The sequence below is a fragment of the Ailuropoda melanoleuca genome, chromosome 8, assembly GCF_002007445.2.
Source record: "Ailuropoda melanoleuca isolate Jingjing chromosome 8, ASM200744v2, whole genome shotgun sequence".
Lineage (NCBI taxonomy): Eukaryota > Metazoa > Chordata > Mammalia > Carnivora > Ursidae > Ailuropoda > Ailuropoda melanoleuca.
This window is the reverse complement of record NC_048225.1, coordinates 52,115,315-52,142,635: the sequence shown is the minus strand read 5'-3', so window position 1 is coordinate 52,142,635 and position 27,321 is coordinate 52,115,315. Positions and strand designations below refer to the sequence as shown.

General features: G+C 53.1%; 2 protein-coding genes and 1 pseudogene across 7 annotated transcripts in view; all 3 read left to right on the top strand.

Annotated features, from left to right (window-relative positions):
• The first annotated feature begins 226 nt into the window (after positions 1 to 226).
• Positions 227 to 2,821, top strand: LOC105234363 (annotated as a pseudogene).
• A 1,537-nt stretch (positions 2,822 to 4,358) lies between these two features.
• Positions 4,359 to 9,782, top strand: B3GNT6 (UDP-GlcNAc:betaGal beta-1,3-N-acetylglucosaminyltransferase 6). The gene is made up of 2 exons (XM_002929707.4): positions 4,359 to 4,784; positions 4,891 to 9,782. Exon 2 carries the CDS (start codon positions 4,891 to 4,893, stop codon positions 6,034 to 6,036), a length of 1,146 nt encoding a protein of 381 aa, XP_002929753.1. The 5' UTR covers positions 4,359 to 4,784; the 3' UTR covers positions 6,037 to 9,782.
• A 9,797-nt stretch (positions 9,783 to 19,579) lies between these two features.
• CAPN5 (calpain 5) overlaps positions 19,580 to 27,321 on the top strand; it is a 51,005-nt gene continuing 43,263 nt past the window's right edge. The window contains exons 1-2 of one of the 6 annotated variants that reach the window (XM_034666291.1): positions 20,692 to 20,849; positions 21,234 to 21,345. Coding sequence is in view for 1 of the 6 variants with exons in the window: in XM_011237778.3 (XP_011236080.1) it covers positions 19,585 to 19,676 (92 nt within the window). In the remaining 5 variants the exon portion in view is untranslated. Of the gene's footprint in view, positions 19,677 to 20,691; positions 20,850 to 20,882; positions 21,002 to 21,233; positions 21,351 to 27,321 lie in introns of those variants that run through there. The other 5 variants (XM_019810416.2, XM_019810417.2, XM_011237778.3 and 2 more) reach the window with 5 other exon arrangements.

Below are 27,321 nucleotides of genomic sequence, written 5' to 3'. Positions count from 1 at the left end.
GACCCTGGGATCGTGACCTGAGCCAAAGGCAGACGCTTAACTGACTGAGCCACCCAGGCGCCCCCAGAGCATATCCTATGTTAACAGAACAGGCCCCAGGCCCTAGAGTTGCCTGCAGTCCAGGAGGGAGAACTGATCATGAAAATAGAGCATTCAAGCGTTTCAGTCAGGCATACAGCTGGAGAGGCCAAGGCTGTCGTGGGTGGAGTCAGCAAAACCAGGAGAGATGGCATCTAGCTTCATCACAAAGGGTAAGCAGTCATTGTAGGGAGGAAGCTTGTAGCTGTCCCCCGCGTCACCCTCCCTCCAAGGAGGACAGATGTCATGGATTGGTCAGATTCAAGAACGTGGAACCAAGCCCAGTCCTGGGGGGGGGGCCTCAGCATGTGAAAGCAGGGGGTTAAAGGTAGGTCCCAGTCTGGGGACGGCTCCTGTCTGTTTCTTCTCTCTCAGACACTCAAGGTAAGACGGGGGCTTGGGCTGCTTCCCATCAACAAGGAGGTGCGTCTTCTCCCCCTCCCTGCACCCTTCTCCATAGAGGGCGAAGCAAGAACCAGAGGGAGGACAGGGAGGGAAAGGAACCAGGACAAAGCTTCTGGGTTAGGGCTCCATGCTTGGAGTTGGGGCCAAAAGCCATATCCACTGTGCATATATTCCCCAGGAATACCTTAGGGTGGAAGGGGGCTGGTGGATGACCCAGGAATCCGTGTTCCATTCATCCATCTCGGCATGAAACCAGAGGGAATAACCAAGAGAAACTTCCTGTTTCTAGGAACACAAGAAAGAGAATCCCAGGCAGAGTAAACAGCATTGCAGAGGGAAGGATACATACATGCGGAGCAATAAATGGAGAAAGAAGTGAAGCGACAGGGTCACAGAGGAACTTTACATGATCCTCCTCTGCCCCATAAACATTCCTGTGTTAGTTGCTAATATTGCTATAGTACCCACTTACTGCGTGCCATGCATGGGTCACCTCACACGAATCAAGTCCTATCATCTTCTGAGGCACTGAGATAAAGGACTTGCCCATGTTCCCACCATGAGGAACGTGAGGCTTGAAAGGGTCACATAAGTGGAGGTCTGTCCTCTTCTACCAGCTTGGCTACTCAGCAGCCACGGTAACAAGGACACACAGTTGAATTGGTTTCCTGCAGGAGGTGGGACTTGGGCTGGGTCCTGAGGGACAAGGGATCAGGGCTGGCAGAGTCAGTGAAAGCCTAAGGTGCAAGGACTCCAGGAGATCTGGAAGAGTGCATTGAGAAAAGGGGGACATCCAGCAAAAAGAACCACGGAGGACACCCAAGGTTCCACGGTGTCAGCATCTAGGAACAGAGTTCTGCACATCAGCGCCACCCTCAGGAACAGGACGCCACCCAACCTGTTCCTTACTCCTATCAAAAAGTGGCTCTGATTCAACTTCCTGGATCAGTTCTATCAAAGTAAATGCAAGTTTCCTTGAGACAAGAATTACTGCTGCATTTGGACGGAGATGATTTTTTTTTCTAGAAATTATTCTGGGCAGGGAGAGAGAAGATAGAGAGTGGTTTTCCATTTTTTGTAAAAGCTGCTGAGATTAGTACCCGGTTATTCAGACTCCAAATTCTATTCTCATTCATTCTTTAATCTTTCATTCATTGAAAAAAAATGTTGCCTGCCGCAGATACGCCAGGCACAGGACAAGCTACTGAGCCTAGAGCGATGATTAAGTAGACTTAGACCATCTCACTGTCCTTCTGTCTCAGTGCATCAAACGCTGAAGCAGGAATATAGCAAGAGCTCCAGAAGCCTATCTCTAGCATTTCTAATGAAGTAGTGGTTTCACCAACACTGTTGCAAGGACCGCTCACTTTTTGGGGTAGTTACTGGCACTGCCATTATTATTTTTTTAAGATTTTATTTATTTGACAGAAAAAGATAGCACAAGCAGGGGGAGTGCCAGAGGGAGAGGAAGAAACAGGCTCCCTTCTGAGCAGGAAGCCCAATGCAGGACTCGATCCCAGGACCCTGGGATCATGACCAGAGCTGAAGGCAGATGTTTAACTGACTGAGCCACCCAGGGGCCCCATGGCACCACCATTATTTCATTGAATGCCTGCTTTGTGCCCATCTTGTGCTGGACGTTGTGCACGGACTATAATTGCAAGCACTAGAGCACAGTTCAATCCAGTAACACCTACCATGTGGAAATGACTCAGGCTGAAAATATTTATTGAGCACAAGCTTTGGCAAAGTATTCGTTCAACAAATATTTATTGGCACCTCTGATAATCGTAATAGCTAACATTTACTGCACACCTATTATGTGCCGAGTACATTGTGAAGCTCTTTACACACATTATCATTTACCCATCCCAGTAACTCTTAGGAGATAGATATTAGCTTAAATCAACTTGCTCAGAGCACGCAATTAGAAACGAGCAGAGGCAGGGAGACGCCTTGCAGATCCCGAGGCTGCCACTGTGGCTTCCAGCGGGGTCGGTGTGAGTGCCGGTATGCAAATGAAACCCCCGAAATTCCGGACTGCATGGGAGATTGGCTCCGGGGCGTCTACTGCTTTCACGATTTCCAGAGGAACTTGATCCTCAATTTGGGACTTTTTGTTGCGGGTGTTTGGCTGGCCAGGAATTCGAGTGACTTTGACCTAACGGCACCTCAGCCAGGGGTGTAGCCAAATAGACACATGGAACCCCCTGTGCTGAACTCGAACCTTCCAAAAACAGAGCCTCCAATCTATGACCGTCACAAGACTTGCCCTGATGGAAGTTGAAGTTTCATTCAGATGGGCACCTTCCCTTTCCGATTTCCTTTTCTCCGTTGAGCCCACTCAGAACTCTGTTCTCTGGTCAGCAGTCAGGTTTCAGCCAAAGTGGTGTCCTCTGTTCTGTAAAATTCTGTACATAGTTCCTATGTTTCTGCAGGGGGTGATCTTCGCTCTTGTCCTGAGGAATAACCTAATGGTATTTTAACAAATATTTGGAATAAAGACTGCACACAAAGCAAAAGAAAGGGAGAGAAAGGAAGGAAGGAAGGAAGGAAGGGAGGGAGGGAGGGAGGGAGGGAGGGAATAGAGGCAGTATTTGAACCTGGGCAACCAGCATTTTCCACCTCTATGTTGTCTGACCTCTCGCCCTGTGCAGGACACTGATGGTGAACAACACGGATGCCATCCCTGCCCTCAAGATGCTTATAGACTAGGAAAGAAGATACACTTTAAAACGAATAATGTCCTGGTCTCCCTTGAGCTGCACTAAAGCCTAGGCAAGGACATACCTATTCGATGGACCTGGAGGATGAGGAGGCTGGGCAGGCACTGAGTGGGCAAAGGAGGGAGGGGGAGTCCATCCAGGCAGGGGAGCTCCAAGGCAGAAAGAGTTTTGCCAGTCTAAGGCTGGTGGCCAGGCAGGCGGCTGACAGTAGGAAGCCGAGGAAAAGAGCATGAGGTGTGGCATGAAATGTGCATGGTTCGCAGGTACTCCGGCTACTGTGGGGCGGGATCCACTGAGAGCATGGAAATATGTGGAGAGACGGAGCAGCAGATGCTAGTTTGGATTAGCCTGTCGGTAGTGGGAATGGAAGGAGACAGGTCGATGAAACATTTAGGGGTTAAAATCAACTGGGCTTGGGTGCGGGGATGAAGACAAGGAGGGAGTCAATCACGATTTGGGGCCTAAACAAAACCCACATTGGTGGTGGCACTGTGGGACAACTCTGGGAACGAAGATGAGAATTGAGGTTGCACCTGGAGTGGCTGTGGGCCACCATGTGGAGCTGCTAAGTAATAGGTGGCCGGATGGACATAGGCCCTGGAGTCTGGAGGTCCTCAAGCAAAGGAGATACCTAGGACAGAGCCTGGGGACCTCTGCTAGGTGGAGAGGAGGAAATGAGCACAGGGAATTGAGAGACATGGTTAAAGAGGGAGGAGGAAGGCAGGAGAGAGTGGCATCTCTGAAACAGAGCGGAGTGTGTTTCAAGAAGGACAGGACCCAGTGCGAAGGAATTTCGCAGGGAGCAAATACAGGAGAGGCTGTTCCGATCTGGAGTTCATCTTGCAGGGATCGTCACAAACGCAGGGCTCGAGGGGCCGCTGGGCAGGTGCAGGAGTTAGATACACAGCGAAGAGGGCCTGCCCTGGCATGTCTGGGGAACAGAAAATAATGCCAGGCAAGAAGAAAAAGAAGTGGGGCCAGAGGAAGTGGAAGAAGTCATAACATCAGGGCCACTCGCTGATTGGCTACTTTATGCTCATTTAATCCTCTCAACAACCCTGCAAAGTAGGAAGCTACTAGCCCTTTCTTACAGACTACACTCAGCCCTAGAGACCGGAAGTGACTTGTTCAAGAGGATACGCAGAAGTGGGGACACCAGAATCTGACCTGGGTCTGAGTCCGGTGCTATCACTTCACGCTTCCTTGACTAAGGTGGAAGGGGGGAATAGATCAGAGAGAGTCAGGGCTGACAGGGATGGAGAGGAGGGAATAAGCACGGAGAGACTCCAGGATACGGAGCGTGGATCTAAGTCCATGGTGGAGAGAGTCAGGGCTTCTGGGTGGAGCAACTGGGTGGCCGGTGGTACCATTTACTGAGGTGGAAAAGCAGGATATGAACCCGTGGGAAGATGAAGATTTTGACTTTGACGTGAATCTGCTCGGCCTAGGTGGCATCCCCGGGAGACGTGAGGAGACAATCAGATTCTGAAGGTCGGACCACTCCAGACTGTGGGAGCTGTGAGATGCTTCCCTGTAATCTTGAGTTGGAATTTCCTGTGACCTTGTAGCAGCAAAGTTGAGAAGGGCCTGGTTCTGGGAGAGACGTGATGGGGTCAGGGTGCCTTTCCGCTGATGTCAAACATGACTCCCTGACTCACCTCCGACTCGGTTTCCCCCACAGATGGCTTTTCCCTGCCGAAGGTCCATGAATCCCAAGACTCTGATCCTCCTTCTGGTGGGTGTGAGTTTCTTGGCCCTGCACCTCTGGTTCCTCCAAGCCTCCAGGTCCCAGTGGGAGAAGAAATGGGATGGCTCTGCGGAGGCTGCCCCTGTTGCCCCTGTGGCCGTGCAGCCGTCGGCGTTCAGCTCAGGGTCCCCATGTGTGGCTAACGACTCGGTCAACGCCACGGTCGACTTCGAGCAGATGCCTGCACGCATCCAAGACTTCCTGCGGTACCGCCACTGCCGCCACTTCCCCCCGCTCTGGGACGCACCGGCCAAGTGCGCCGGCCGCCGCGGGGTCTTCCTGCTGCTGGCGGTCAAGTCGTCGCCCGCCAACTACGAACGGCGTGAGCTCATCCGCCGCACGTGGGGGCAGGAGCGCAGCTACAGCGGGCGGCAGGTGCGCCGCCTCTTCCTGCTGGGCACCCCGGCGCCCGAGGACGCCGAGAGCGCCGGGCGGCTGGCGGCACTGGTGGGGTTGGAGGCACGCGAGCACGGCGACATGCTGCAGTGGGCCTTCACCGACACCTTCCTCAACCTCACGCTCAAGCACCTGCACCTGCTCGAGTGGCTGGCGGAGCACTGCCCACACGCGCGCTTTCTGCTCAGTTGCGACGACGACGTCTTCGTGCACACAGCCAACGTGCTCCGCTTCCTGGAGACGCAGCGGCCCGACCGCCACCTCTTCACCGGGCAGCTCATGGACGGCTCGGTGCCCATCCGCGACAGCTGGAGCAAGTACTTCGTGCCCCCGCAGCTCTTCGCCGGCCAGGCCTACCCGGTGTACTGCAGTGGCGGCGGCTTCCTCCTGTCCAGCCATACGATAGGGGCCCTGCGCACGGCCGCCCGCCACACCCCGCTCTTCCCCATTGATGATGCCTACATGGGCATGTGTCTGAAGCGTGCCGGCCTGGTGCCCAGCAGCCACGAGGGCATCCGGCCCTTCGGCGTGCAGCTGCCCGGCGCCCCGCAGTTCTCCTTCGACCCCTGCCTGTACCGCGAGCTGCTGGTTGTGCACCGCTTCGCGCCCTACGAGATGTTGCTCATGTGGAAGGCGCTGCACGACCCCGGGCTGAGCTGTGGCCACGGCCGGAGGATCTCCTGAGGACGGCTGGGCGGGACTGCGGGAGGGGGAGCAGCCTCCACGCGTGACGCTTTCCGAGCTGAGAAAGCGTCTTCCCCGCTCCGGATACCTTCTATCCCCCCGGCTCCGGGGCCCCCGATCCCCAGCTGCACACTGGAGTCACCTAGGTGGGGGGTGGAAAAGGTGGGCGTCCTGGCCCCGCCTCCACAGATTCTGACTATATCGGCCTGGGGTGTCCTCAGACATCCGGATATTTTTAAAGTTTCTCAGTCGATCCGCATGTGCAGCTGGGAATGAAGCCACTGGGCAAGGGATGTCTTTGAACCTTCCGGACGCAGCCCCATCCCCCCGTCTAGGAGCCTGCCGCCGCCGGCTCCTGCACCGTCAGTGCGGACCATGGAGCAAGGCACGTGCGAGGAGCCAGGATGGAACGTCACCGACTGGGTGCAGTACACGGGGGGGTCATTGCAAGTACGGAGCGAGCTGGGCGGACGGTCAGCAGACAGATCCCCTCCCCCTGAAGTCAGTTCACGCTTGAGACCTGGAAAGCAACCAGGTCAGAGCTTGGGGGGTCTGACAGCCTTCCTCCCACCCAATTCTCTCCCCCACTCCCCCACCCCCCAATACCTCTGTGAGGTCAAATTCCCCACTGTGCAAAGTGAGGCTCAGGGAGGACAGTGACTGATCCAGGGTCATGCGGTCATTCTCAGTCCTCCCACCGCTGTGGTCCCCTCCACATTCACGGACCCCAGCTAACAGCCTCTTCTAATGGCCTTACCCACGCACACCTGCCCCACCAGCACTTACTCCCGGGATGGGGGTGGGGCTGGGGGCACAGACAGGCTCCTTGCCAGGGTCTGGGCCTCAGGGTTGGTCAGCCTTGGGGAACCAAGCTGGGGGTTCAGGGTGGGATCAGCATGGGGGTCAGTGAGGATGAAACTGTGAAAGACGCTGATTGGGAAATCTGGACAGTATTTGGAAAGCCTGTGGAGGTCACTGTATGGAACTATGTCGGAGGTGGGGAATCCGATTAGTAGCCTTGAGGGACAATGATTAGGGAGTGTGCAGGGGTGACTGGAGTCTGTTGTGAGCCTCAGTTAGGAGGCTGGGGGCTCAGTGATCAGGACTCTGAGGATCGGGCGCTGCTCCTGACCTCCAGGAGCTATCAGCCATCTTGGCAAAGTCGGAAAATCAAGGAAACCCCTTCGGGGTGAGGCAGAAATGTGTATCAAGGTCCCAGCTGTGGGAGACAGGAGGGACAACTTCAAGAAGGAAGGAGCCCGGGTGGGAAGTCAGGAGGCTGACCAAACGCCTTCCCTGCGCTCCGGACAAGGTCCATTCCTCCCGCTGGCGGAGTCGATCCGGACGGAAGCACAGGCAGTGTCCTGCTTTGTGGGGCTCCTCCTGCCTCTGCGTGTCCACACACGCTCTCATCCCTTCACAGGAAATGTCTTCCAACCACGGCCACCACCCACGTCCGTTGCATCGTTTAGGAGGTGGCCAGCTGTGCGCCAAAACCCGCCACTCCCTCCCTCCGTCCCTCCCGGCGCGCGTCTAGACTACACTGCCCAGCGTCCGTTGCAAGGAGGCGTGGCCCTGTGACTGGGCTCTTAGATGACTAGAGGCCAGGAGGAGCACACCTGAGCCCTGCCTCGCCTGCGCTCACCTTCCCCTTCCCCTGGATCGGAACATGGATGGGCCTGTGACCCAGCTCTGACCTGGCCGATGAGGACGGCGCTCCAGGCCTACTTCAAAACAAAGAACTGCTCTACCCAAAGTGTCAATAGTGCTGAGGTTGAGAAACCTCTTTTCTCTCTGCAAAGACCCAGAGTCTACCCTGAATCCCCAACAGACCTTCACCCGACTCCTGATACGTATCCTAGTGCCTCGGGGGTCACCTCAGCTTGAACGTGCTGTGGGCACCCGTCAGGCCTGCCCCCCACCCATGGTCCCAGCTCAGTAAACGGCACTATCATCCCCTGATTTGTCCGCGCCATAAGGTGGGAGGTGATGATGCCTCTCAGACTCTCCTTCTCCCTCACAGCCCATCTGCTCGATCACCAAGTTCCATTGATCTTCCCTCCAAAATGTCTCTCCAGTCGGTTCTTATCTGTCCATCTCTTTCTGCATGGCGCCAGTCTGGCCTGGTAACCACCAGCTCTCACGTGGGCCAGAGCCCCCTAGGGATCCACTCTCCACCTTACAGCAGCCAAAAGGCCAATCTGGTCATAACGTGGCCGCTCTCAAAATCTAGCCCTGCTGTCCTCGGATAGAGAGCAAACGCTTTCTGGGACCGGCGGTTTGACCTGCATGACCTGACTTCTCCGGCCTGATTTCTCCTCACTCTGCTGACCGTCTTGAGGTTCAGTGCACTCTCTCTTGCCCCTGGGCCTTCCACCATGCTGTTACCGTGCCCGAAACATTTTTCCACTCTCACTTCATATTTTTTTAAAGATTGTATTTATTTATTTGACAGAGAAAGGGAGACACAAGAAAGGGGAGCAGCAGGCAGAGGGAGAAGCAGGCTCCCCCCTGAGCAGGGAGCCTGATGCGGGGCTCGATCCCAGGACCCTGGGATCATGACCTGAACTGAAGGCAGACACTTCACTGACGGAGCCCCTCAGGCATCCCCCCCACTCTTGCTTCATTTGATGTAACCTTGAGGTAAAGGTGAAATGTCACTTCCATGGAAAAGCCCTTCCCAACCCCCCAGTCCTGGGACACAGAGCTACTCCCCACGGTGGCCCCTGACACTCCACCTTGTTCCAGCCCTGAGTTCCCCAGAACCCCAGCACCTGCTACTGTGCCTGCAACAGCGCTGCATTAGTTTCCCACTGCTGTGACGAACGACCACGCACGGGGCTGCTTAAACCCATGCACACCTATTCTCCTACAGTTCTGTAGGTCAGAAGCCCAACACAAGCTTCTCGGAGTTAAAACCACGGTGTCAGCGGGACTGTTTTCCTTACTGGAGCTCTGGGGAGAATCCCTTTCCTGGCCTTTTTCAGCTTCTAGAGGCCCCTTCCTCCATCTTCAAAAACCAGCAGTCTTGCAATTTTGACTTTCCTGCTCTTCCTTCTGCTTTTAAGGACCCTGTGATCACACTGGGCCCACTTGGCTAATCCAGGATTATCTTCCTATCCTAAGGTCAGCTCATCAGCAACCTTCATTCTGCCTCGACCTTACTTGCCTCTTCCCTTGTAACCTAAACTATTCGTAAGCGCCAAGGGTTAGGGTGTGGACCTCTCTTGGGGGACATTATTCTGCCTGCCAGTGTCCAATAAATATTTGTTGAATAAATGAATGATGATTAAATAATAAACTGAAATTAATAAGTGAACAAATGAACACAGACCTCCCTGGTGCAGATTCTCATGCTGGACCATCATCACGAATCCTGAATTCCCTTCTCCCGAGCTTCCATTTATCAAGGGCTTGTAACAGACAAGAAAACAAGGATGCTGAGCCCGAGAGAGGACACCTTCCTTATTCTCTAGAAAGTCTGACTTCTGTGCTTTGACAGCTTCCTCCCATTTTCCTGACAAGCAGATACATTATCCCCACTTTTCAGGTAAAGAGATCAAGACTCCGGAACTTCACAACTCAGAACTCTGTAGTTACGGGCCGGCTGTGTCACTCTGGGTCCTGGTCACCCCTCCTCTGAAGCTGAGCTGCTCTGGTCACCAGGCCCAGGGAAGAGCAGCATCCCGCAGAGCCCTGGCACCATCTCGCCGCATCTGGCCCTCAGGTAGGGCCCCACCCCACCACCCGCCACCGCTCACCCCGCCCCGCTCCTCAGGCTCTTGCGCTCCACGGCCGCCAGGGGGCGCGCCCCGCACACGGTTTCGGTGGTGAGGCTGGCGGCGGGTTCCTGCGTAGGTGAAAATCTGGGCCCCGGGGGCGGGTTACCCCACTGGCGCTAACTGACAAGGACCACAGAAGCAGAGAAAATGATGGGCCTGTCTCACTCACAAACACGCTTGCGAAATCCTACATAAAATGCCAGCAGATGGAGCGCGACGAGATGTAAAAAAGGAAAATGTATCAGCATCTGGATTTCTGGGTTTATCCCAGAAATTCCCTGTGGCTTTATTTAGTGTTAGAAAAGCAGTCACTGTGTATGGCTAGAAAAGGAAGATCTGTGATGGCGCACATCATATGGAGAGAAATGTTATCTCCAGTGCAGAGAAAAAAGTGGATAAAATTCAACATCCATTTGTGATTTTCTTTTCTTTTTTCAGATACAGAGAGAGGGCGCGAGCTGGGGAGGGGGAGAGAATCTCAAGCCAACTCCATACTCAGTAGGGAGTGGGGGGGGGCTGGATCTCACCACCCTGAGATCATGACCTGACCCCATATCAGGAGTCGGTCACTTAACCAACTGAGCCACCCAGGAGCTCCAGCCATTTGTGATTTAAAAAAAAAAAAATCTTTATAAAAGGTGAAAGCATTTGAAAGCACTTCAAGATTTGGTACAAGACTAGATGTGCCCACCATCACCACTTCTGTCCAAGACGTGAGAGCACAGCAAGGCAAGATAAAGATTCAAAAATGTAATGACTTGAAAAAAGAAAGAAAATGATCAAAACCTCGAGGTCTGCAGCCCTATCAGCTCCAATCTCCCCTTTCTATAACGAATGCCATACTCCCTATCCTGAAGTGAAATTCATGGATAATTTAATCTGTCCACACACGTATTTTCAAACAGCACCGTAATTCTTTAATTTTAATATTAGATTAATGTAAGAAAATACTTTAAAATAAAATAATATGAATTGTATTGTGTAATTTCTTGGGCACAACAGCAACAACAAAAAACCCTTACAGATTTCCAAATCTCTTAACGGGGGGTACACCTCATTGAGAACCGTTAGTCTACATAGAGAACACCCACCAAAACACATGTACAAAAACACCCTGCAGATTAATGTTTAAAAGTACCAAGTTTTCCAGATACAGAATCAACCTACAAAAATCCATTTAATTTCTATATAGTAGTAATAAGCAGTCAGGAAAAGTCGGTTTTTTTTAAGTACCGCCATATAAAGGGGCGCCTGGGTGGCTCGTTTGGTTAAGGGTCCGACTCTTGATTTCAGCTTAGGTTATGATCTCAGGGCCGTGAAATCCAGCCCCACATAGGGACCCTGCTTAAGATTCTCTCTCTCCCTCTCCCTCTGCATCTCCTCCCCTCTACCCCCCCACCCCACTCACATGCTCTGTCTCTAAAAAAAAAGAAAAGGAAAAAAAATACCATAATAGAAACAAAGAGCTACCTAAGAATGAAAATAAAAGACCTGCGAGAAAATAACAAAAAATTATTTTAATAGTTTTTTTTCTTTTTTTATGTCTAAATAAACGCGGAGAGATACCGTGTTGTAAAGCACGTCTAAGTCCCTGACTGCCTTGACTCCTTGCCCCACGCAGGGAACAGGGATTATCATCATCCCTGCTGGCCAAATGTGGAGACTGAGGCCCAGATAGGAGAATGACCTGCTCAAGGTCACACCAGGTCTCCTGCCTGCCATTCCTGGGCCCTGACCACTGCCCTAGCCGCCATGCCGATGGCAGCCACACCCAGACCAAAGCCTCAGCTGCACAGGGCCAGAGGTTGGCTCTTTGGGCTCCAGAGAGAAGGAGGCAAACAGCAACACACACACACACACACACACACACACACACACACACACACACACGAAGGGAGGGAGGGAGGGAGGGAAACCTCCTTAGCCCCACCCATCTCGGTGGCACTGGGAGCGGGAGGCCGCAGCCATCTGAGGCAGGAGGGGAGGGGAGGGTGGAGCTCCAAAGTCAAGCCCACCTCAGCTTCCTCACCGTTCCCCGTTCCTGTTCCTGTTCTCCTCCCAGCCCTCCACTCCTTCAATTCCAGAACCCCACCTGGGTGCCCCCGCCCCTGCTCCTGGAGGCCACCAGGGGACACTGGCAATCTCTCTGCATTAAATCAACATTATAAAGATTTTTAGAGCTGGCCCCTCTCCGCCCCCAGAACTGTCATTTACAGAATTATTCTGTAGGGTTGGTGACCCTCTTCTTCCCTCCCGCCTAGACTCAGCCTGGCCTTTGAGTAATCAACAGGCTCATGAAGATATTTGCCCAGTAGAAAAGCAGTCTTTCTAGAAGGTCAATTCTGATGCCCCCCAAAACCCAGAAATGACATTAGTTTGTCAAATTTCTTCCTTTATTCCTTTCTGCTGCTCTCAAGACTTTGAAGCAATACAGTAGGAGATTGGATTTATATTTCAGAAAGTTCATTCGGCTGCAGGTGAAGGGATCTGAGGGGCAGGAGGGGCTCCTGGGGAGAGTGAAGAGATGGGGAGCAGGGGAGCAAGGGAATGCCTGACCTGGGAGGGAGAAAGGAGTAAAGAGAGCCCAGAGCAGAGGTCATGGCAGGTGCAATGGGCAGGGCTTGGAGCTTTGGAGTGCTAGCAGAAGGCATGGGAGGGAGCAAGGCTGGTTCCGTCTCACCCAGGAACTTCAACTTCAGGCTTGGTGCAGAGGGTCAAGGTTCTTATGAGGATGCTCTGGGCTTTTTGGGAAATAGTCTGGCAGTTCCTCAAAAAATGTCACCTGGGGGGGGGTTGGGGAATGGGATAGACCGGTGATGGGTAGTAAGGAGGGCACGTATTGCATGGTGCACTGGGTGTTATACGCAACTAATGAAGCATCGAACTTTACATCGGAATCCGGGGATGTACTGTATGGTGACTAACATAATATAATAAAAAGTCATTTAAATAAAAATGTCACCTGGAGTAATTCTGTGACCCAGTAATTCTGTTCCTAGGTATAAACCCCAAAGAACTGAAAATATGGGTTCGTACAAATCCCTGTACGTGAATGTCCATAGTAGCATTATCCATAATAGCCCCAAAGTGGAGAAATCGCAAAGGTCCGTCCATAGATGAATGGATAAGCAAATGCAGTGTATACATACAGTGGAATATGAGCCAGCCATGAGATGGAATGGGTATGCGGACTGATCCATGCTACAGCATGTAGGCACCGTGAACACATTCTGCTGGGCGAGAGCGGTCAGACACCAACAGCCACTTATTGTATGAGCCTATTTGTATGAAATGTCCAGAACAAGTCTGTAGAGACAGAAAGTAGTTTTGTGGTCACCAGGAGTTGGACGGAGGCAAGGGGAGTGACTGCTAACAGGAAGATGAAAATATTCTGGAATGAGATCATGGTGATGATTGCACGTTTTGCAAATAGACTAAAATCTACTGAATCGTACACTTGAAAAGGGTGAATTGTATGGTATGTAAATTGCATCTCAATAACACACATTTACAAAGATGCAGTTGGAGACAAAGCACTCTTTCCACTTCTGTCCTCTCCTGTTCCCATTCCCCGCTCTCCCCACCCCTTCCCACCTGCCCTTCAGGAACCAGTCTCCACAGACTGTCTGTCCTTCCTGTAGTTCCTTTGCCCACATGAGCAGATCCCTGTGTGTGTTCTTATATTCTCTTCTTTCTGATATGAAGAGCAGCATACTATAGAGACACCCTTTTGGCCTTTGCTTTTTTTCACTTAATAGAGTGTCTGGAATTCATGCCATATCAATTCAGAGATGGTCCTCAGTTTTGTTTTGTTTTGTTTTGTTTTTTTTCTTTTCTTTTCTTTTCTTTTCTTTTCTTTTCTTTTCTTTTCTTTTCTTTTCTTTTATTCCATTCCATTCCATTCCATTCCATTCCATTCCATTTTACTATATTTTTACAACTGCTAAGTACTTCTTTGTATGGCTCAACTATAGGTTATTCAACAGTCCCCCGAGTACGGCAGGTTGTTTCCAAGATTTTGCAATTAAAAATAATGCTTCCATGGAAAACCTTTTGCACCTGTATCTTCACCGGCTGGAGTCCTGTCTTCAGGGGAGATTCATGAAAGTGGAACTGCTGGGTGAGAGCATAAGTGCATTATTTAATTTTGTGAGGTATTGCCAAAGTTCTTTCCAGAGGTTTGAGTCAATTTGCATTCCCACCAATGAGGTACGCAAATGTATTCAAATGCCTGTTTCCCCACAACCTTGCCAACAGAATGTGTTGTGATATTTTTCATTTTTTGTCAGTCTGGTAGATGAGAAACGGAATCTTTCTCAGAGTTGTTTTAATTTGCCTTTCTTTAATTGTGAGTGTCCTTGAGCATTTTTTTCCCATATGTGTGAGGGCCATTTTTTAAAAAGACTTTATTAATTTGAGATAGAGAGAGACAGAGCAGGGTGGGGGCAACCGTGGGAGAGGGAGAGGTAGGGGCAAAGGTAGAGGGAGAAGCACTCAGCAGGGAGCCAGACGTGGGACCAATGACTCTGAGGACCATTTATTATATCTTTTTTGGTGAATCCTCTGTCCTGCTCTTCCCCTCATTCTACTATTGGATTTTTGGGTCTTGCCACTCAACTTTTAAGAGTTCCTTACGTATTAGGGAGATCTGCCCTTTGTCTATGGTATAATGTTGGGAATATTTTCTTCCAGCTTGTCACTTGTCTATGTACTTAGTTTATGGTGATTTGTATCATGTAAAGTTTTTTATTTCCATGTAGTCAAATTTACCCATCTATTCTTTTACAGCCTCTGAGCTTTGAATCATCATTGGAAAGCCTTTCCCCGGGGTGTCTGGGTGGCACAGTCGTTAAGCGTCTGCCTTTGGCTCAGGGCGTGATCCCAGTGTTCTGGGATCGAGCCCCACATCAGTCTCCTCCGTTGGGAGCCTGCTTCTTCCTCTCCCACTCCCCCTGCCTGTGTTCCCTGTCTCGCTGGCTGTCTCTGTCAAATAAATAAATAAAATCTTTAAAAAAAAAAAAAAAAAAGGAAAGCCTTTCCCAACCATGACACTTGAAGAGGAAGTCACTCATGTTTCCTTCTGGTCCTTGTTGGTTTCAGTTTTACACTTAGAGCCCTAAGCCACCTAGCTCATTCTTTTGTTGAGTGTAACATATGGGTCTACTTTTTTCCTTTTCCAAATGGCTACCCAGTAGCATTTATGACAACGTCTATCTTTATTTTTTTTAATGTTTTTTTATTATATTATGTTAGTCACTGTATAGTACATCCCCGGTTTCCGATGTAAAGTTCGATGATTCATTAGTTGCGTATAACACCCAGTGCACAATGCAATACGTGCCCTCCTTACTACCCATCACCAGCCTATCCCATTCCCCCACCCCCCTCCCCTCTGAGGCCCTCAGTTTGTTTCTCAGAGTCCATAGTCTCTCATGTTTCATTCCCCCTTCTGATTACCCTCCCTTTCTTTATCCCTTTCTTCCCCTACCGATCTTCCTAGTTCTTATGTTCCATAGATGAGAGAAATCATATGATAATTGTCTTTCTCTGCTTGACTTATTTCACTTAGCATTATCTCCTCCAGTGCCGTCCATGTTGCAGCAAATGTGGAGAACTCGTTCTTTCTGATAGCTGAGTAATATTCCATTGTATAGATGGACCACAACTTCTTAATCCAGTCACCTGTTGAAGGGCATTTCGGCAAAGTCTATCTTTAATATGTAACAAAGATGCATCTCAAATCACTGGGGTAACGATGTATTGGGGTCTATTTCTAAATATTTAGCCTGTTGCAATTTCTCTCTTTACGCACCAGTGCCGCCCATTTATAATTACAGAAGCTTTTATTGTTTTAATGTCTGGTAAAGATTTTTCTTAAGTAAGCTGTATGTCTAATGTGGGGCTCGAGCTCACGACCTCTAGATTAAGAGTCGCATGCTCTACCCACTGAGCCAGCAGGTGCTCTGACATTTTGAGTCTGCTAAAACCTCACCTTCTCTTTTCCAGTGTTTTCTTGCCTATTCTTGCATGTTTATTTTCCATGTGCTCTTTGGCACAATTCGTCTATCTTCATAAAATAGCTTGCTGTCATTTTTAATGGGCATATTTTTAATTTGCATTGAAATTGCAAATTAACATAGGGAGAACTAACACCTTTACAATGTTGACTCATCCTATCCAAGAGCAGGGCATGTCTTTTCAATTGCTCTTCTTCTGTGTCAAGACTGTTTCGATTTTTCCTCGTAAAGGCTTTTTTTTTTTAAAGAGCGGTTACATTTCAAAGACTTTTTAAAAAAAAAGATTTTGTTTATTTATATATTTGACAGTGAGAGAGCGCACAAGCAGGGGGAGCAGAGGCTTGTTCCTAAGCATTTCATCTTTTCTGTTGTTATCACAAATAGGTTTTTCTGTATCCTTAGGACCTCTGTTTAGTGTTTGTATATACAAAGGCTATTGAATATTATTTATGTATTTATTTTTAAAGATTTTATTTATTTATTTGACAGAGAGAGAGAGCACAAGTAGGGGGAGCAGCAGGCCGAGGGAGAGGGAGAAACAGGCTCCCCACTAAGCAAGGATCCCAAAGTGGGGCTCGATCCCAGGACCCCGGGATCATGGCCTGAGCCAAAGGCAGACGGTTAACCAACTGAGCCACGCAGGTGCCCCAGGCTATTGAATTTCACATTTTAATTTTACATTCTGCTACTTTCCTGAACTCTTTTACTGTTTGTATTAGTTTTATCATTGATTCTCTGTGGCTTTTCAGGTATAACATTTTGTCACCTGCAAATAGAGATAATTTTATTTCTTCTTTATTTATTGTCAGGCCTCCAATTGGTTGCTTTTGTCTAATGGCATTAGCTAATACCTATGTGGAGTAGTCATGGAGCAAGTGGCCATTCTTGTCTGGTTCCTGATCTTCATGGAAATATTTCCAGTGTGTCTTGATTAAATAAGATGCTGGCTTTAGGACTACATTTTATCCTTTGAGAATGTACCACTCACTTCCTATTTCACTGAACATTTTTATCATGAATGGGTGTTGAATCTTGTTAAAGGCTTTCTTGGTGTCCATAAAGAGAATATTATATGGTTTTCCTCTAAGGTTCATTAATATAGCACATGCTTATTACGGGTTCACTGTGTCCCCCAAAAGATGTTGAAGTCTAACCCCCAATACCCCAGAATGTAACCTTACTTGGAAATAGTCTTTAAAGAGGTGATCAAGAAATGAGGTCATTTGGGTGGACCCTAATCTTTACAAAAAGGGGCATTTTGGACACAGAGATGGATACACAAAAAGGGAGAACACACGTGAACATGAAAACATAGATGAGGGTGTTGTGTCTACAAGCCAAAAAATGCCAAAGATTGCCAGCCATCCACCAGAAGCGAGGAGGAAGGCACAGAACAGATTCTCCCTCACAGCCCTCAGAAGGACCCAACCCTAATGACACTTGGTCTCGGATTTCTAGGCTCCAGAGCTGTGAGACAGTGTGTTTCTGTTGTTGAAGCCACCAGTCTGGGGGGCTTTGTGATAGCAGCCCCAGCAAGCTAATGCTGTTAACGGAGTCTCTAACGTTAAGCCAAACTTGCATTCCTGGAATGAATCCCACTTGGTTCTGACTGGTTCTTTTTTTTTTATTTTATTTTATTCGACAGAGATAGAGACAGCCAGCAAGAGAGGGAACACAAGCAGGGGGAGTGGGAGAGGAAGAAGCAGGCCTCATAGCAGAGGAGCCTGGTGGGGCTCGATCCCATAATGCCAGGATCACGCCCTGAGCCGAAGGCAGACGCTCAACCGCTGTGCCACCCAGGCGCCCCCTGACTGGTTCTTAATAAAATCCAGGATACTAACAAAATATAGGCCATGTTTCAGAGAGTCATGGAATTAAAAGCAACTGAAAGGTAATCTTGTACTCTGTATCACCATTTTCCATGTGTCTGCTGGAAGTTCGTTGTGACCCTTCCATTTCCTGCACTCTCAGGAGAATACTGTTAGCAACCACTCCCAACCTGAAAGTTCTGACCCATCTATTTCCCTACAATCCTTGGCCTACAATCCTCCCTACAGCCTCTTGGCTAGATGGGAGTAGGGGAACAGGTCGACATGATTATTTGAATCTTTCTCCCTAAGACACCAGTCATTCCCTGTGCCGAGGGGCTTCCTTTAGGCTTCTCAACAATAGCCAGCCAATTAGATCTGCTGAGATTTTTGAAAGGAATTATTATTATTGTAAGAGTTTCACCTGGGAACACTTGTTACTCACAGGAGCAGTCAAGATAAGGGTGTTCTAGACTGGAGCAGAGAAGATTCTGTGTCCAGGCTCTGGTGAGGTGTGCGGTATGGAGACCTGCAGAACTGTGGAGAGAGCCGTGGCTCAGCTTTGAGTGACTGAAGACTCTTCCAAGAAGAGCTGAAAGAGCTACCCTGTGAGGGAATGAGCTCCCAGTTACAGGGGGATGCAAGCACAGATTGGCTGGCCACTCAAGGGGTCTACAGAGGTGGCTTTTCCCTGGGGGAGAGAAGAGGAGGAGGAGGAGGGCACAAGAGTGGGGTCGGACAGGGTAGGTGTGGATCCCAGTTCTGCCATTTCCTAATTGTATGACTGGGGCACCATTTCTGTCATCTGCAAAATGGGCCTAATGAGGGCTCCCTCAGGGACTGGCTGTGAGAATTCCACGCGGAAAGCGCCTACACTGCAGGCCCCTCGACGGCACCTTTCGAGGCCTAGTGCCACCAGAGCATCACTGGCTGCACCCCTTCCTCAAGCTTGCTGGGAGACCAGGTTCTTCCTGGCTTGTCTGCAGATGTGCACAGCTCCCCGCTCAACAAGAGCAGGGCCGGCGCCTCCCCTCACCCCCAGCCGGGACGGGTGCCCTGGCCACGTCGCTGTATCTCTCCAGGCCTCTCTCCTCATCTGTCAGAGATGGCGGGTACTGCCAGGGATGGGCTCAGAGTGGGCCCTTGCAGTTCTGACCTTCTGGAATGCCTGGGCTTCTCACTAACCACGTGTCCAAGTCCCTGCTTCTCAGGACCCAGTGTCTTCACAAAATGAGGGGGGTGGACTGGATGGACGTTAACATCAGCTAAACCGGGCTGGGCACTTACTCTGAGCCAGGGGCCACACGAGGGGCTCCACAGGGATGGCCCATTTAATTCCCACAACTCGGCGATGGGAAAGCTGCTGGGTTGATTTTGTAGGGAGGTGACTGAAGCGGAGACGTTAGGTGACTTGCCCCGGGTCACACTGCTGGTAGGGGCCCAGGCAGTGAGTCCAGAGTTCATGCTTGCAATCACCACGTGACACTCCTCTGGTGGTTCCAGCACTCTGAAAACAGAAGGGGGATGAACAGCCACTGTTTTTGCAGGCTGAGGCAAGTGTTTTCTCAGACATGACCCAACACCCGGCATGACGGCATGACGGCCGTACTGGGCCCCGAGATAGGCCGGTACCTCATCATCACGCATTTCCGCTGGAACCCCGGTTTGCAGGCAGGAAAGGGGACAGAGGACTTGCCTGGGTCACAGAGCCAGTAACGGCAGAGTGAGCGCTGGAGCCTGACCCGCCTGGCATCTCCCAGTATCACTGTCTTCCCCAGAATAAGCCTCAAACCCACACGGAGGGAGGCCGGGACTTCAGCACTAACTCTGAGCGAGGCAGCGAGGAGTTCAGGGCCAGGCAGGCAGCACAAACAACGGGGTGGGAAGGCCGGAGAAGGGGGGTGGGGCTTCAGATTGGAGAGGTGGGGGTGGGGCTTGGTGATGGAGGCCCTGGCACTGGAGGCCTGGTTATCAGCACTTGCCTCCTGGAGAGGGAAGAGCCCTTCAGACAGCAGCCGACTGGCACAAACAAGGTCTGAGGGTGGGGGAGGCTGCGGCCTCCAGGGGAGCACTGAGAGTCTGGGGAGGCTGCAGCCAGGGCACAGGCCCAGCGATGGGGTATCAGTGGAGGAGTCAGACACAGGGCCAGTTTGGGAACATTGTTCTGTGGGTGGCCGGTCATGGCTGCATCTTTGAAAGCTTCCCTTCGCAGGATAGGCACTGGGGGGAGAGGGGGGAGGCGGGGCTGGAGCTGCATCCCTGCGAGAAACATCTGGGCGGCCTGGGACAGAGATCATGAGGGGGTGGCCGGGCAGTCTGAGTGCCTGAGAGGTGAATGAGATCATTAACGGAGACTGAGAACCCCGGTGAGCGGGCCCGCCCAGATCAGAGAGGCATGTGTACCCAGAGCCCTGCGTCCCTACTGTGTGCCGCGGTTGGTCATTTCACAAACCTTCTCAACCTTACTTTAGAAACGCTCCTGCCCCAGTCCTAGTACAGCACGCGTAAATGCTCAGATACGGGCCTGGGGCCAGCTTTCCGCAGCTGACAGGGGCCTCCCTGCGTGTGCCTCCCGGGGCTCTAGGTTCCCCATCTCATCCCGAACCTTGGAGATGGGGAAGAGTTGGGCACTCGCCCCTTCAATTTCCTCTTTTTCCAGCCCTCTGCTTTGGGCCTTGCATGGTTGTCTATACCAGATGCAGCCCAAAGCTCGGCCGGCCTGCAAGCCTTCCGCGGGTCTGGCACACAGCCCTCGGGCAGACCTGGGCTCGGCCCAGGGGGGCTCCGGGAGATACTCCACGGCTGACAGTGCGAGACTGGGAGGGAGGGAGGGAGGGGGAGCGGGGGCCTGATCGAGCCGAGAGGGGTCGGGCCGAGCCGAGCCGCGCTGGCCCCGAGGCCCCCTCCTACCCCCGAGCGGGAACTCGGCAGCCACCTCCCAGCCGCTTCGCCCCGCGGCATGGCGCCAGTTCGCCTGCGCAGCAACCCTGGCCCGCCCGCCCCGCTGGAGACCACGCCTCTGTCCCCAAATGGGCGGAGGCCGCGGGGCGGGCGGGGCCGCGGTCGGGGAGTCCGAGCTCGAGCCCCCGCCCCAGGCCAGCCCCAGAGGGATCCCCGGCCCGAGCCGGAGGCCGGTGCAGCCCGGGTTCCCGTGTCCGCGCCGTTCCCTGCGTGCGAGTCCGGCCCGAGCCGCGGCGCCGCGGCAGGTAGGAGGCGCTGCGCAGAGGGAGGCGTGTGCGAGCGCGCGTGTTCGTGTGTGTTTCGGAGGTGTGTGTGCGGGTGCGGCGCTGGCCAGTGCGTGCCCGGTGAGCGCGAATCGATGTGCGGGTGCGCATCCCGCAGGCGGGGGAGGAAGGAGGTGAGCGCGGGCCTTGAGGCCCGAGGCGGGAGTGGGGGGTTTCGACGATCCGCCCCCGCTCCCGGGGCTACTGCCCACCCCCATCCCCACCCCGCGGCCAGGGGCCCCTTCCACCTCCCGGCTCGGTGGGTGCTCCGGGGTCAGATTCTTAGTTCCGACGCGCTGAGGTTTAACCCCTGGGACTTGACTGTCTCTTCCCTTCCTCATAATTCCCCTTTCCTTCTCTTCCCAGCCGTCCTCCATCCGTTCAGTTCCACAGCCCCACCTGGACGTCCTCCCAACCCCGGCCCTGGAAGCTTGGGAAAGGGGTTAGGGCCAAGGCCGATTCCCTTCCCGACGCTCAGGCCAGGTTGGATAGGGGCCTTTTTTCTGGGCTGCTGGGCTTGGGTGTGTCAGAGGGGGCGGGAGGGGGGAGGAGGCGGGGAGATCTGGGAGATAATGGATCTTGGGCTGCTCTGATCCTGCCTTCACCCCTCAGAGTTGGGGATCTGGGAGACTTTCCTGGGGTCCAGAGGTGAAGTAGGACAGGAGATCATGAACAGGTTCCAAATCTGTCCAAGTTGCATTTTATATGGTGGGACCCAGCCCAGCTACGCACTGGAATGAGAAGGGTGGGGCCGAGGGTGAAGTGAGCTCCCGTTTGAACCTGGGTCAGCTTGGCTCTCAAGTCCGAATCTTCTTCCTTTACCAGCGTAGGAGAGTGAAGTGCTGAGGCCAACTATATTCCTAATATCCTAGGGAGGGAAAAATCTAGGTAGACTTCCTGTAAGAGAGGGGTTTGAGGGTAGAGCTCAGCCAGCCCTGAGTGTGAGGCCTCCCGGGGGAAACCATTGTGTTCTCCTGCAAGGGTTGAGACGTCTCAGGATCTTTGGGTCTGGTTCCTGCTCCTGGGGTAGGGGTGGGGAGGCCTGGCTGCTTTCCCTGGCTGAGGGGACTGGGCAGGGTTGGGTTGACCCAGGCGGCTGCTTCAGGCCAGGCTGGAGCTGGGTGCCAGGACGGTGAGGTGGGGTCATTGCCTTCGGACTGGTGACGCAGATAGGTCAACAGATAAGCCCCAGCACACATACCTAGTGCTGGAGCCCAGGGCGGGGACCTGCCTGGGAACTGGGGGAGATGTCCCTGCAGATACAGTGGTGCTGGGTCTTAAAGGCCGACAGGTTCACCAAGCAGAAGAGAAAGGGCAGGGCATTGCAGGTCTGGGGAGAAAAGGCCTGGAGGTGGGAAGTGGAATGATAGCCCTGTGGGGAGGGGCATTCAGTGGTCAGATGTGGGGCTGAGAAGTGTCACCCATCTTTGGCCCTGTGTTGGCTGGGTAACAGTGGAGGCCAGTGAGGAGGAGGCCACAGCAGGCAGAGGCCCTCTCCCTGCCTTTCCTCTGCCCAGCCCCCTACCCAGGGCTAGGTTTGGCACTGGGAAGGGGATCTGATAGAGATTCCTCTTGCAGGGGTGGTGTGAACGGGAAGTGCGCCAGGGCTGCACAGGGACCCCTTGCAGAGGGAGGGTGGGTCAGGGAGCCCCTTTTGAGATGGGGCCACCATTGAGGGAAGTCAATGAGATGGAAGTTGGCTGTGGGACGACTGTGGGCTCTTGGGGGTGACATCCAGGACACTGCTTCCAGGCCACTGGATGCTTCTGCCTTCCCCGCAGGCTCTCAGGACAGCCCTGAGGTTCTGGTCCCTGAACCGGAGGCCCCCTCGGAGCCCTCAGAGGGCACAGGGAAGCCTCTGTCCACCACCTCTCCTACCTTCGGGGCCTGTCCTTGTGTGCAGGCTTCTCTGAGACTGGCTCTGCCCTTGTCTGTGCCCAGGGATAAATGCTGCCTGATGACAGGGTTTCAGGGGACGATGATGGTTAAGGTAGGTCGTGTTGCTAAAAGTGCTATACTAAGTATGCGTAATGGCTGTCAAACTGGTGTTTGATAGCTATTATAATTAATAGTACAGTTGATCCTTGAAAAACACAGGTTTGAACTGCACGGGTCCACTTGTATGTGGATTTTTTACAGTACAGCACTGTAAATGTATTTTCTCTTCCTCATGATTTTCTTAATAACATTCTCTGTTCTCTAGCTTAGTTTATTGTAAGATTGCAGTGTATGGTACATACGACAAACAAAACGTGTGTTAACTCTTTCTCTTATCGTTAAGGCTTCTGATTAATAGTAGGCTGTTAGTAAAGTTTTGGGGGGAATCAAAAGTTACACGTGGATTTTTGACATGGATTTTTGACTCTGGGGGGATTGGCACCCTTAACGCCTGCTCCAGCCCCCATTGTTGTTCAAGGTCAACTATAATTAACAGTTGGTATCACTTAGTCCCTTCTTTCCTGGGGGATACAGCCCACGGTAAGGAGGGCCAACTTTGGGAGAAGGATAAAAGGAAAAGGGTTTTCTCCCATGGAAGTGGAAGCAACCCCCGCCCCCCTTCACTGGGTGAGGAGAGCTGTGAAAGGCTCAGAAGCCCTGACTGGGTGGTCTTGCTGTCCGTCTGCCCAACGAAGTCCCTGGGCCACCCAAAGCCTCCTATCCCATAGGTCATATAAAAAGCTCATACAAAAAGCTCCGCAGCGGGCCTTGGGCTACCCCAGCTGCAGAGGGCTGGTCTGCAACTCCCTGCCTCGAGCAGCTCCCCAGCTCCCAGCCCCCCAGCCGGCTTGGGGCCTGCACAGACAGATGGGGAGTCTGTCCATCCAGATGGGGAGTCTGTCGGTCTGCAGCTGGTCTTCTCACCTCCTCCCCCCTGCCCCCATATCCTCAAGTTAATCTGAGCGCCTTTAGGGCCCCTTCCCTCCAGCCCTCAAGTTCCGCAGGGAGCTCTTGTGCCCCTTCATGCCCCGCCCTTGCTGCTCAAAACAGTTCTTGGCTGGCAGTTGCCCCCCAGGCCTCGCCTTCAAGGGCCCCCTGGTTTTATAACGTCTCCTCCCTGGGTTGATGGTGACACCCTAGGACTGCATTCAGTTAGGCCAGGCTGCCAACTTCCCTTGGCTTCAGGCCCTACTTTTCCCTGCTTACCAAAGGCAAAATGGGCTAAGTCCCTTCGGGATTTTAATCCGGGATGTTGTAGGAAGGCAGCCCTCAGGATCTGACAAAGGAAGCTGATGGGTTGTGAACGTTTGCTTGCTGTCTTGGCCTGAGTTACTGCTCCCTGCTAGTGGCCTCAGCTTTCGCGGGGCACTGTGGTATGAGCGTGCCAGTGGTTGGGGCTGTGGTGGCCTGTGGTTTTCTGCCACAGTGGGACATATGGTCCTGCGGGAGAAGGGGCTAGCGGCCAGAGCAGACGAACCCCGGGCATTGGTACTCAGCTCATCGTCCCTCACGGGCTGTGCTCGGGGGGTGGCCACAGGGCCTTGCATCTTGGGGGACAAAAGACAGAGAGCCCGCTGGCCTGGTCTGCCAGTCCCTGACCCAGTGCCGCCTGCTGCTGGGTGACTTATGCCCGTCAGGCTGAGGTGCACCCTGTGTGGTTTGCGGCCGGTAGCAGGAACTAAGACACCGAAGTTTGGGGTGACTTTGTTTTACGTCAGAGCAGTTCAGGGCATGGTGACTTCATCCTGGCTTGCACGCTCCTGCACTCACTCCCTCTAGCAGGAGAGAGGTGTGAGGCCACGCACAGGCCTGACCACCATCTTCCCCCAGGGCTAGTAGTCGTTTCCTCCTGCTGACCTAACAGTGAACACAAGCTTAATGGCTGAAAACAACACCAGTTTATTTCCTTACAGTTTTGGAGGTCAGCAGTCTGAGTTGAGGCTTAGGAGACTCAAATGGTGTTGGCAGGCCGGTTCCTTCTGGAAGCTGCACGGGAGACTCTTCCTTGGCTCTTCCAGTTTCTGGTGGCTGCTGGCATTCCTGTGACCTCATGACCCCAGTCTCTCTACTTGCATTGTCCTCTTGCCTGGTCCTCTTCTGGGGAACATCTCCCTCTTCGTCCCTTGTACAAGGACACCTGTGATCACATTTAGGGCCCGCCTCGATAATCCAGGATAATCTCCACAACTCGAGACCCTTACTCACATCGGTGAAGTCTCTTTTGCCGTATAAGGTGACATGCTCAGGCTCCAGCAGTTAGGACATTGATATGGGGGGGCCAGTAGTCAACCCGCACCCGGACCAATTGCACTGTCATGGCAGGCCATTCTAAGACCTCCCCCTCCTGGGTGCCCATGGCCACCGGCTTCCCCCTCAGTGTCAGTCTCCCCCTCCCAAGCCCAGGAGCTTTTGTGGGACGAGCCTGGGGCTGCCACTCCTCCGGCCTTTGAGCCCAGCCTGAGACCATGGTAGCCAGAATTCAGGGCTGTTTGGAAGAGGGGAATGTGCTGGCCTGTCCCCACAGGTTGCTCCAGTGACCAGACTCCATCCTATACCCGACAGTAGGTTAGGCTTTTCATAGTGGTGGATAGCTCTTTGCAGACATTCGGTCAACAACATTCGCCTGATCCCCACCATCATCCTCTGAGGGCTAGAGCCTGGTGGGAGCCCTGTTTCGCAGATGAGTACGGTAAGGCCAGGGAGGCTAAGTCCTGCTGGAGCAGAGGTGTGTGGGGAGCTGGGCCAGGAGGGCAGAAGACCTTCGTTTTATAGATGAGAATGCTGCGGCACAAAGGGTCACTGTCTCCCCATCTGAGGACGAGGGTGAAGATGTGGACCGGACGTTCTCAGGCTCTGATCCGTCCTCGGCCCGGGCATCCGAGGCTGCCATGGGTGCGAATATGACCCGGTGCAGAGCCGGGCACGGACGCTATGGGTGCTGCCGGCTACCTCCGCCCGACACGCTGTTGCCATCCTGGGAGGCAGCATGGCCCTCCCACTGTCCCGAGGAGAGCCCCAGCCAGAGTGCCCCTGGCCTCAGTGTGGGTCTCCACATCCTCCCCACAGCCAAGGCCATGCCCTGTGGGCCCTGCGTGTCTCTCAGCGGCCGCTTCTGCAGTCTGGTCTGTCTGCCTGCGTCCTGGCCTTCTCGCCATCCCTCCTTGCCGTGGGCCACGCGGGAGCCTGACGCATGCTGCCGCCCACCCCGACCACTCGGCCTGGCTTTCAGGATGATCATAGCTCAGCTGTGGCAGTGTTTCTGTGCTAGCCCCTCTCCCCTGCACCCTGTCCTCCAGCCTTGCCTGAATGGTTTCTTCCTCCCAGAATGTTCCATCCTCCTCCTAACCTTCCATTTGCACCCCATGAAATCACAGCCCCCCACCTGAGATTTTGCTTAGATGCCTCCTCTTCCACGACCCTTCCATGCCCTGTCTGAATGACTCCGTGCCCTTTCAGAGCAGATCTCTCAACTTGGTACTGGGGGCATTGTGTCTCTCCTCCCGGCAGAGCCCTCCCTGACCTGTCTGCCCCTCGACCAGGCACAGGGCAGGTGTGGGGGAAGGTTGGAAGGGGAACACGCGCTGAGGGGAAGTCCCAGGGGCTGCTGAGCGGTTGGTCACCATCTTTGCTCGAGGGAGGGTTGGAGGGCCAGGCAGAGCGGAGCTCCAACATGACACAGACGCCTGGCTCGGTCCCAAATGCGTCTCTTCCCTCTCTGAGCCCCTCGACCTCACCTGCAATAAACATAGTACAGCTCATTTCTGAGGTCATGCAGGAGCTTGAGCTAGGAATCGAGCATCAGTTTCCCTGTCTGAGAAGTGGGTGTCAGCTCAGCAGCTTGCCAGCTTGAATCTTGGAGGCACTTGGCGTTAGAAGCGACTGGCTATTCAGGAAGCAGGAGACAAGGCTGTCCTGGTGACAGACCCAGCAGGTTGGAAAAAGTGAGAAGTGTCCCCTTCCCCAGCCATTCAACATGGAGAACCTGTAGGCCAGAGAGGGCAGGGGCTTGCCTGAAGTCACACAGCAGGGTGGAGGTGAGGCGGCTTGGAGGTGGCTTCAAGGTGGCTTCAATAACCTGATCGAGTCTCCGTTTGTCAGGTTGTTTGCCTTGTGGGGAGTGACTAGCACCTGTGAGCTGCAGCTCGACTCACCCCCACCCATGGAGGACAAGAAACAGTCCCTGGCCGGTGGGAGGGGGCGCGGGGTGGGGGGGCTCAGCCGCATCTGCCCTTCCCTCCAGCACCTTCTTGGCAGGATGTGGTCCTGAGAGCTCCCATGTAGGGTGACCAGCTGCCCTGGATTTCTCCGGGTGCGTGACCCTCAGTGCCCAGACCAGGTGAGCTCGCTGCTTACCCTGCTGGGGCCCGTCCCCTGCCGGGGAAGCCCCTGCCTGCAGTGTGGCTTCTCCCTGTCCCCGCCCACTGCCCAGCAGAGCCCAGGCTGGAATGCCCCTCTTGGAGCTTTCTCTCCCAGGTATGCCTGCTTGCCGAGGTTCCCAGCCTCCTCACGACACCCT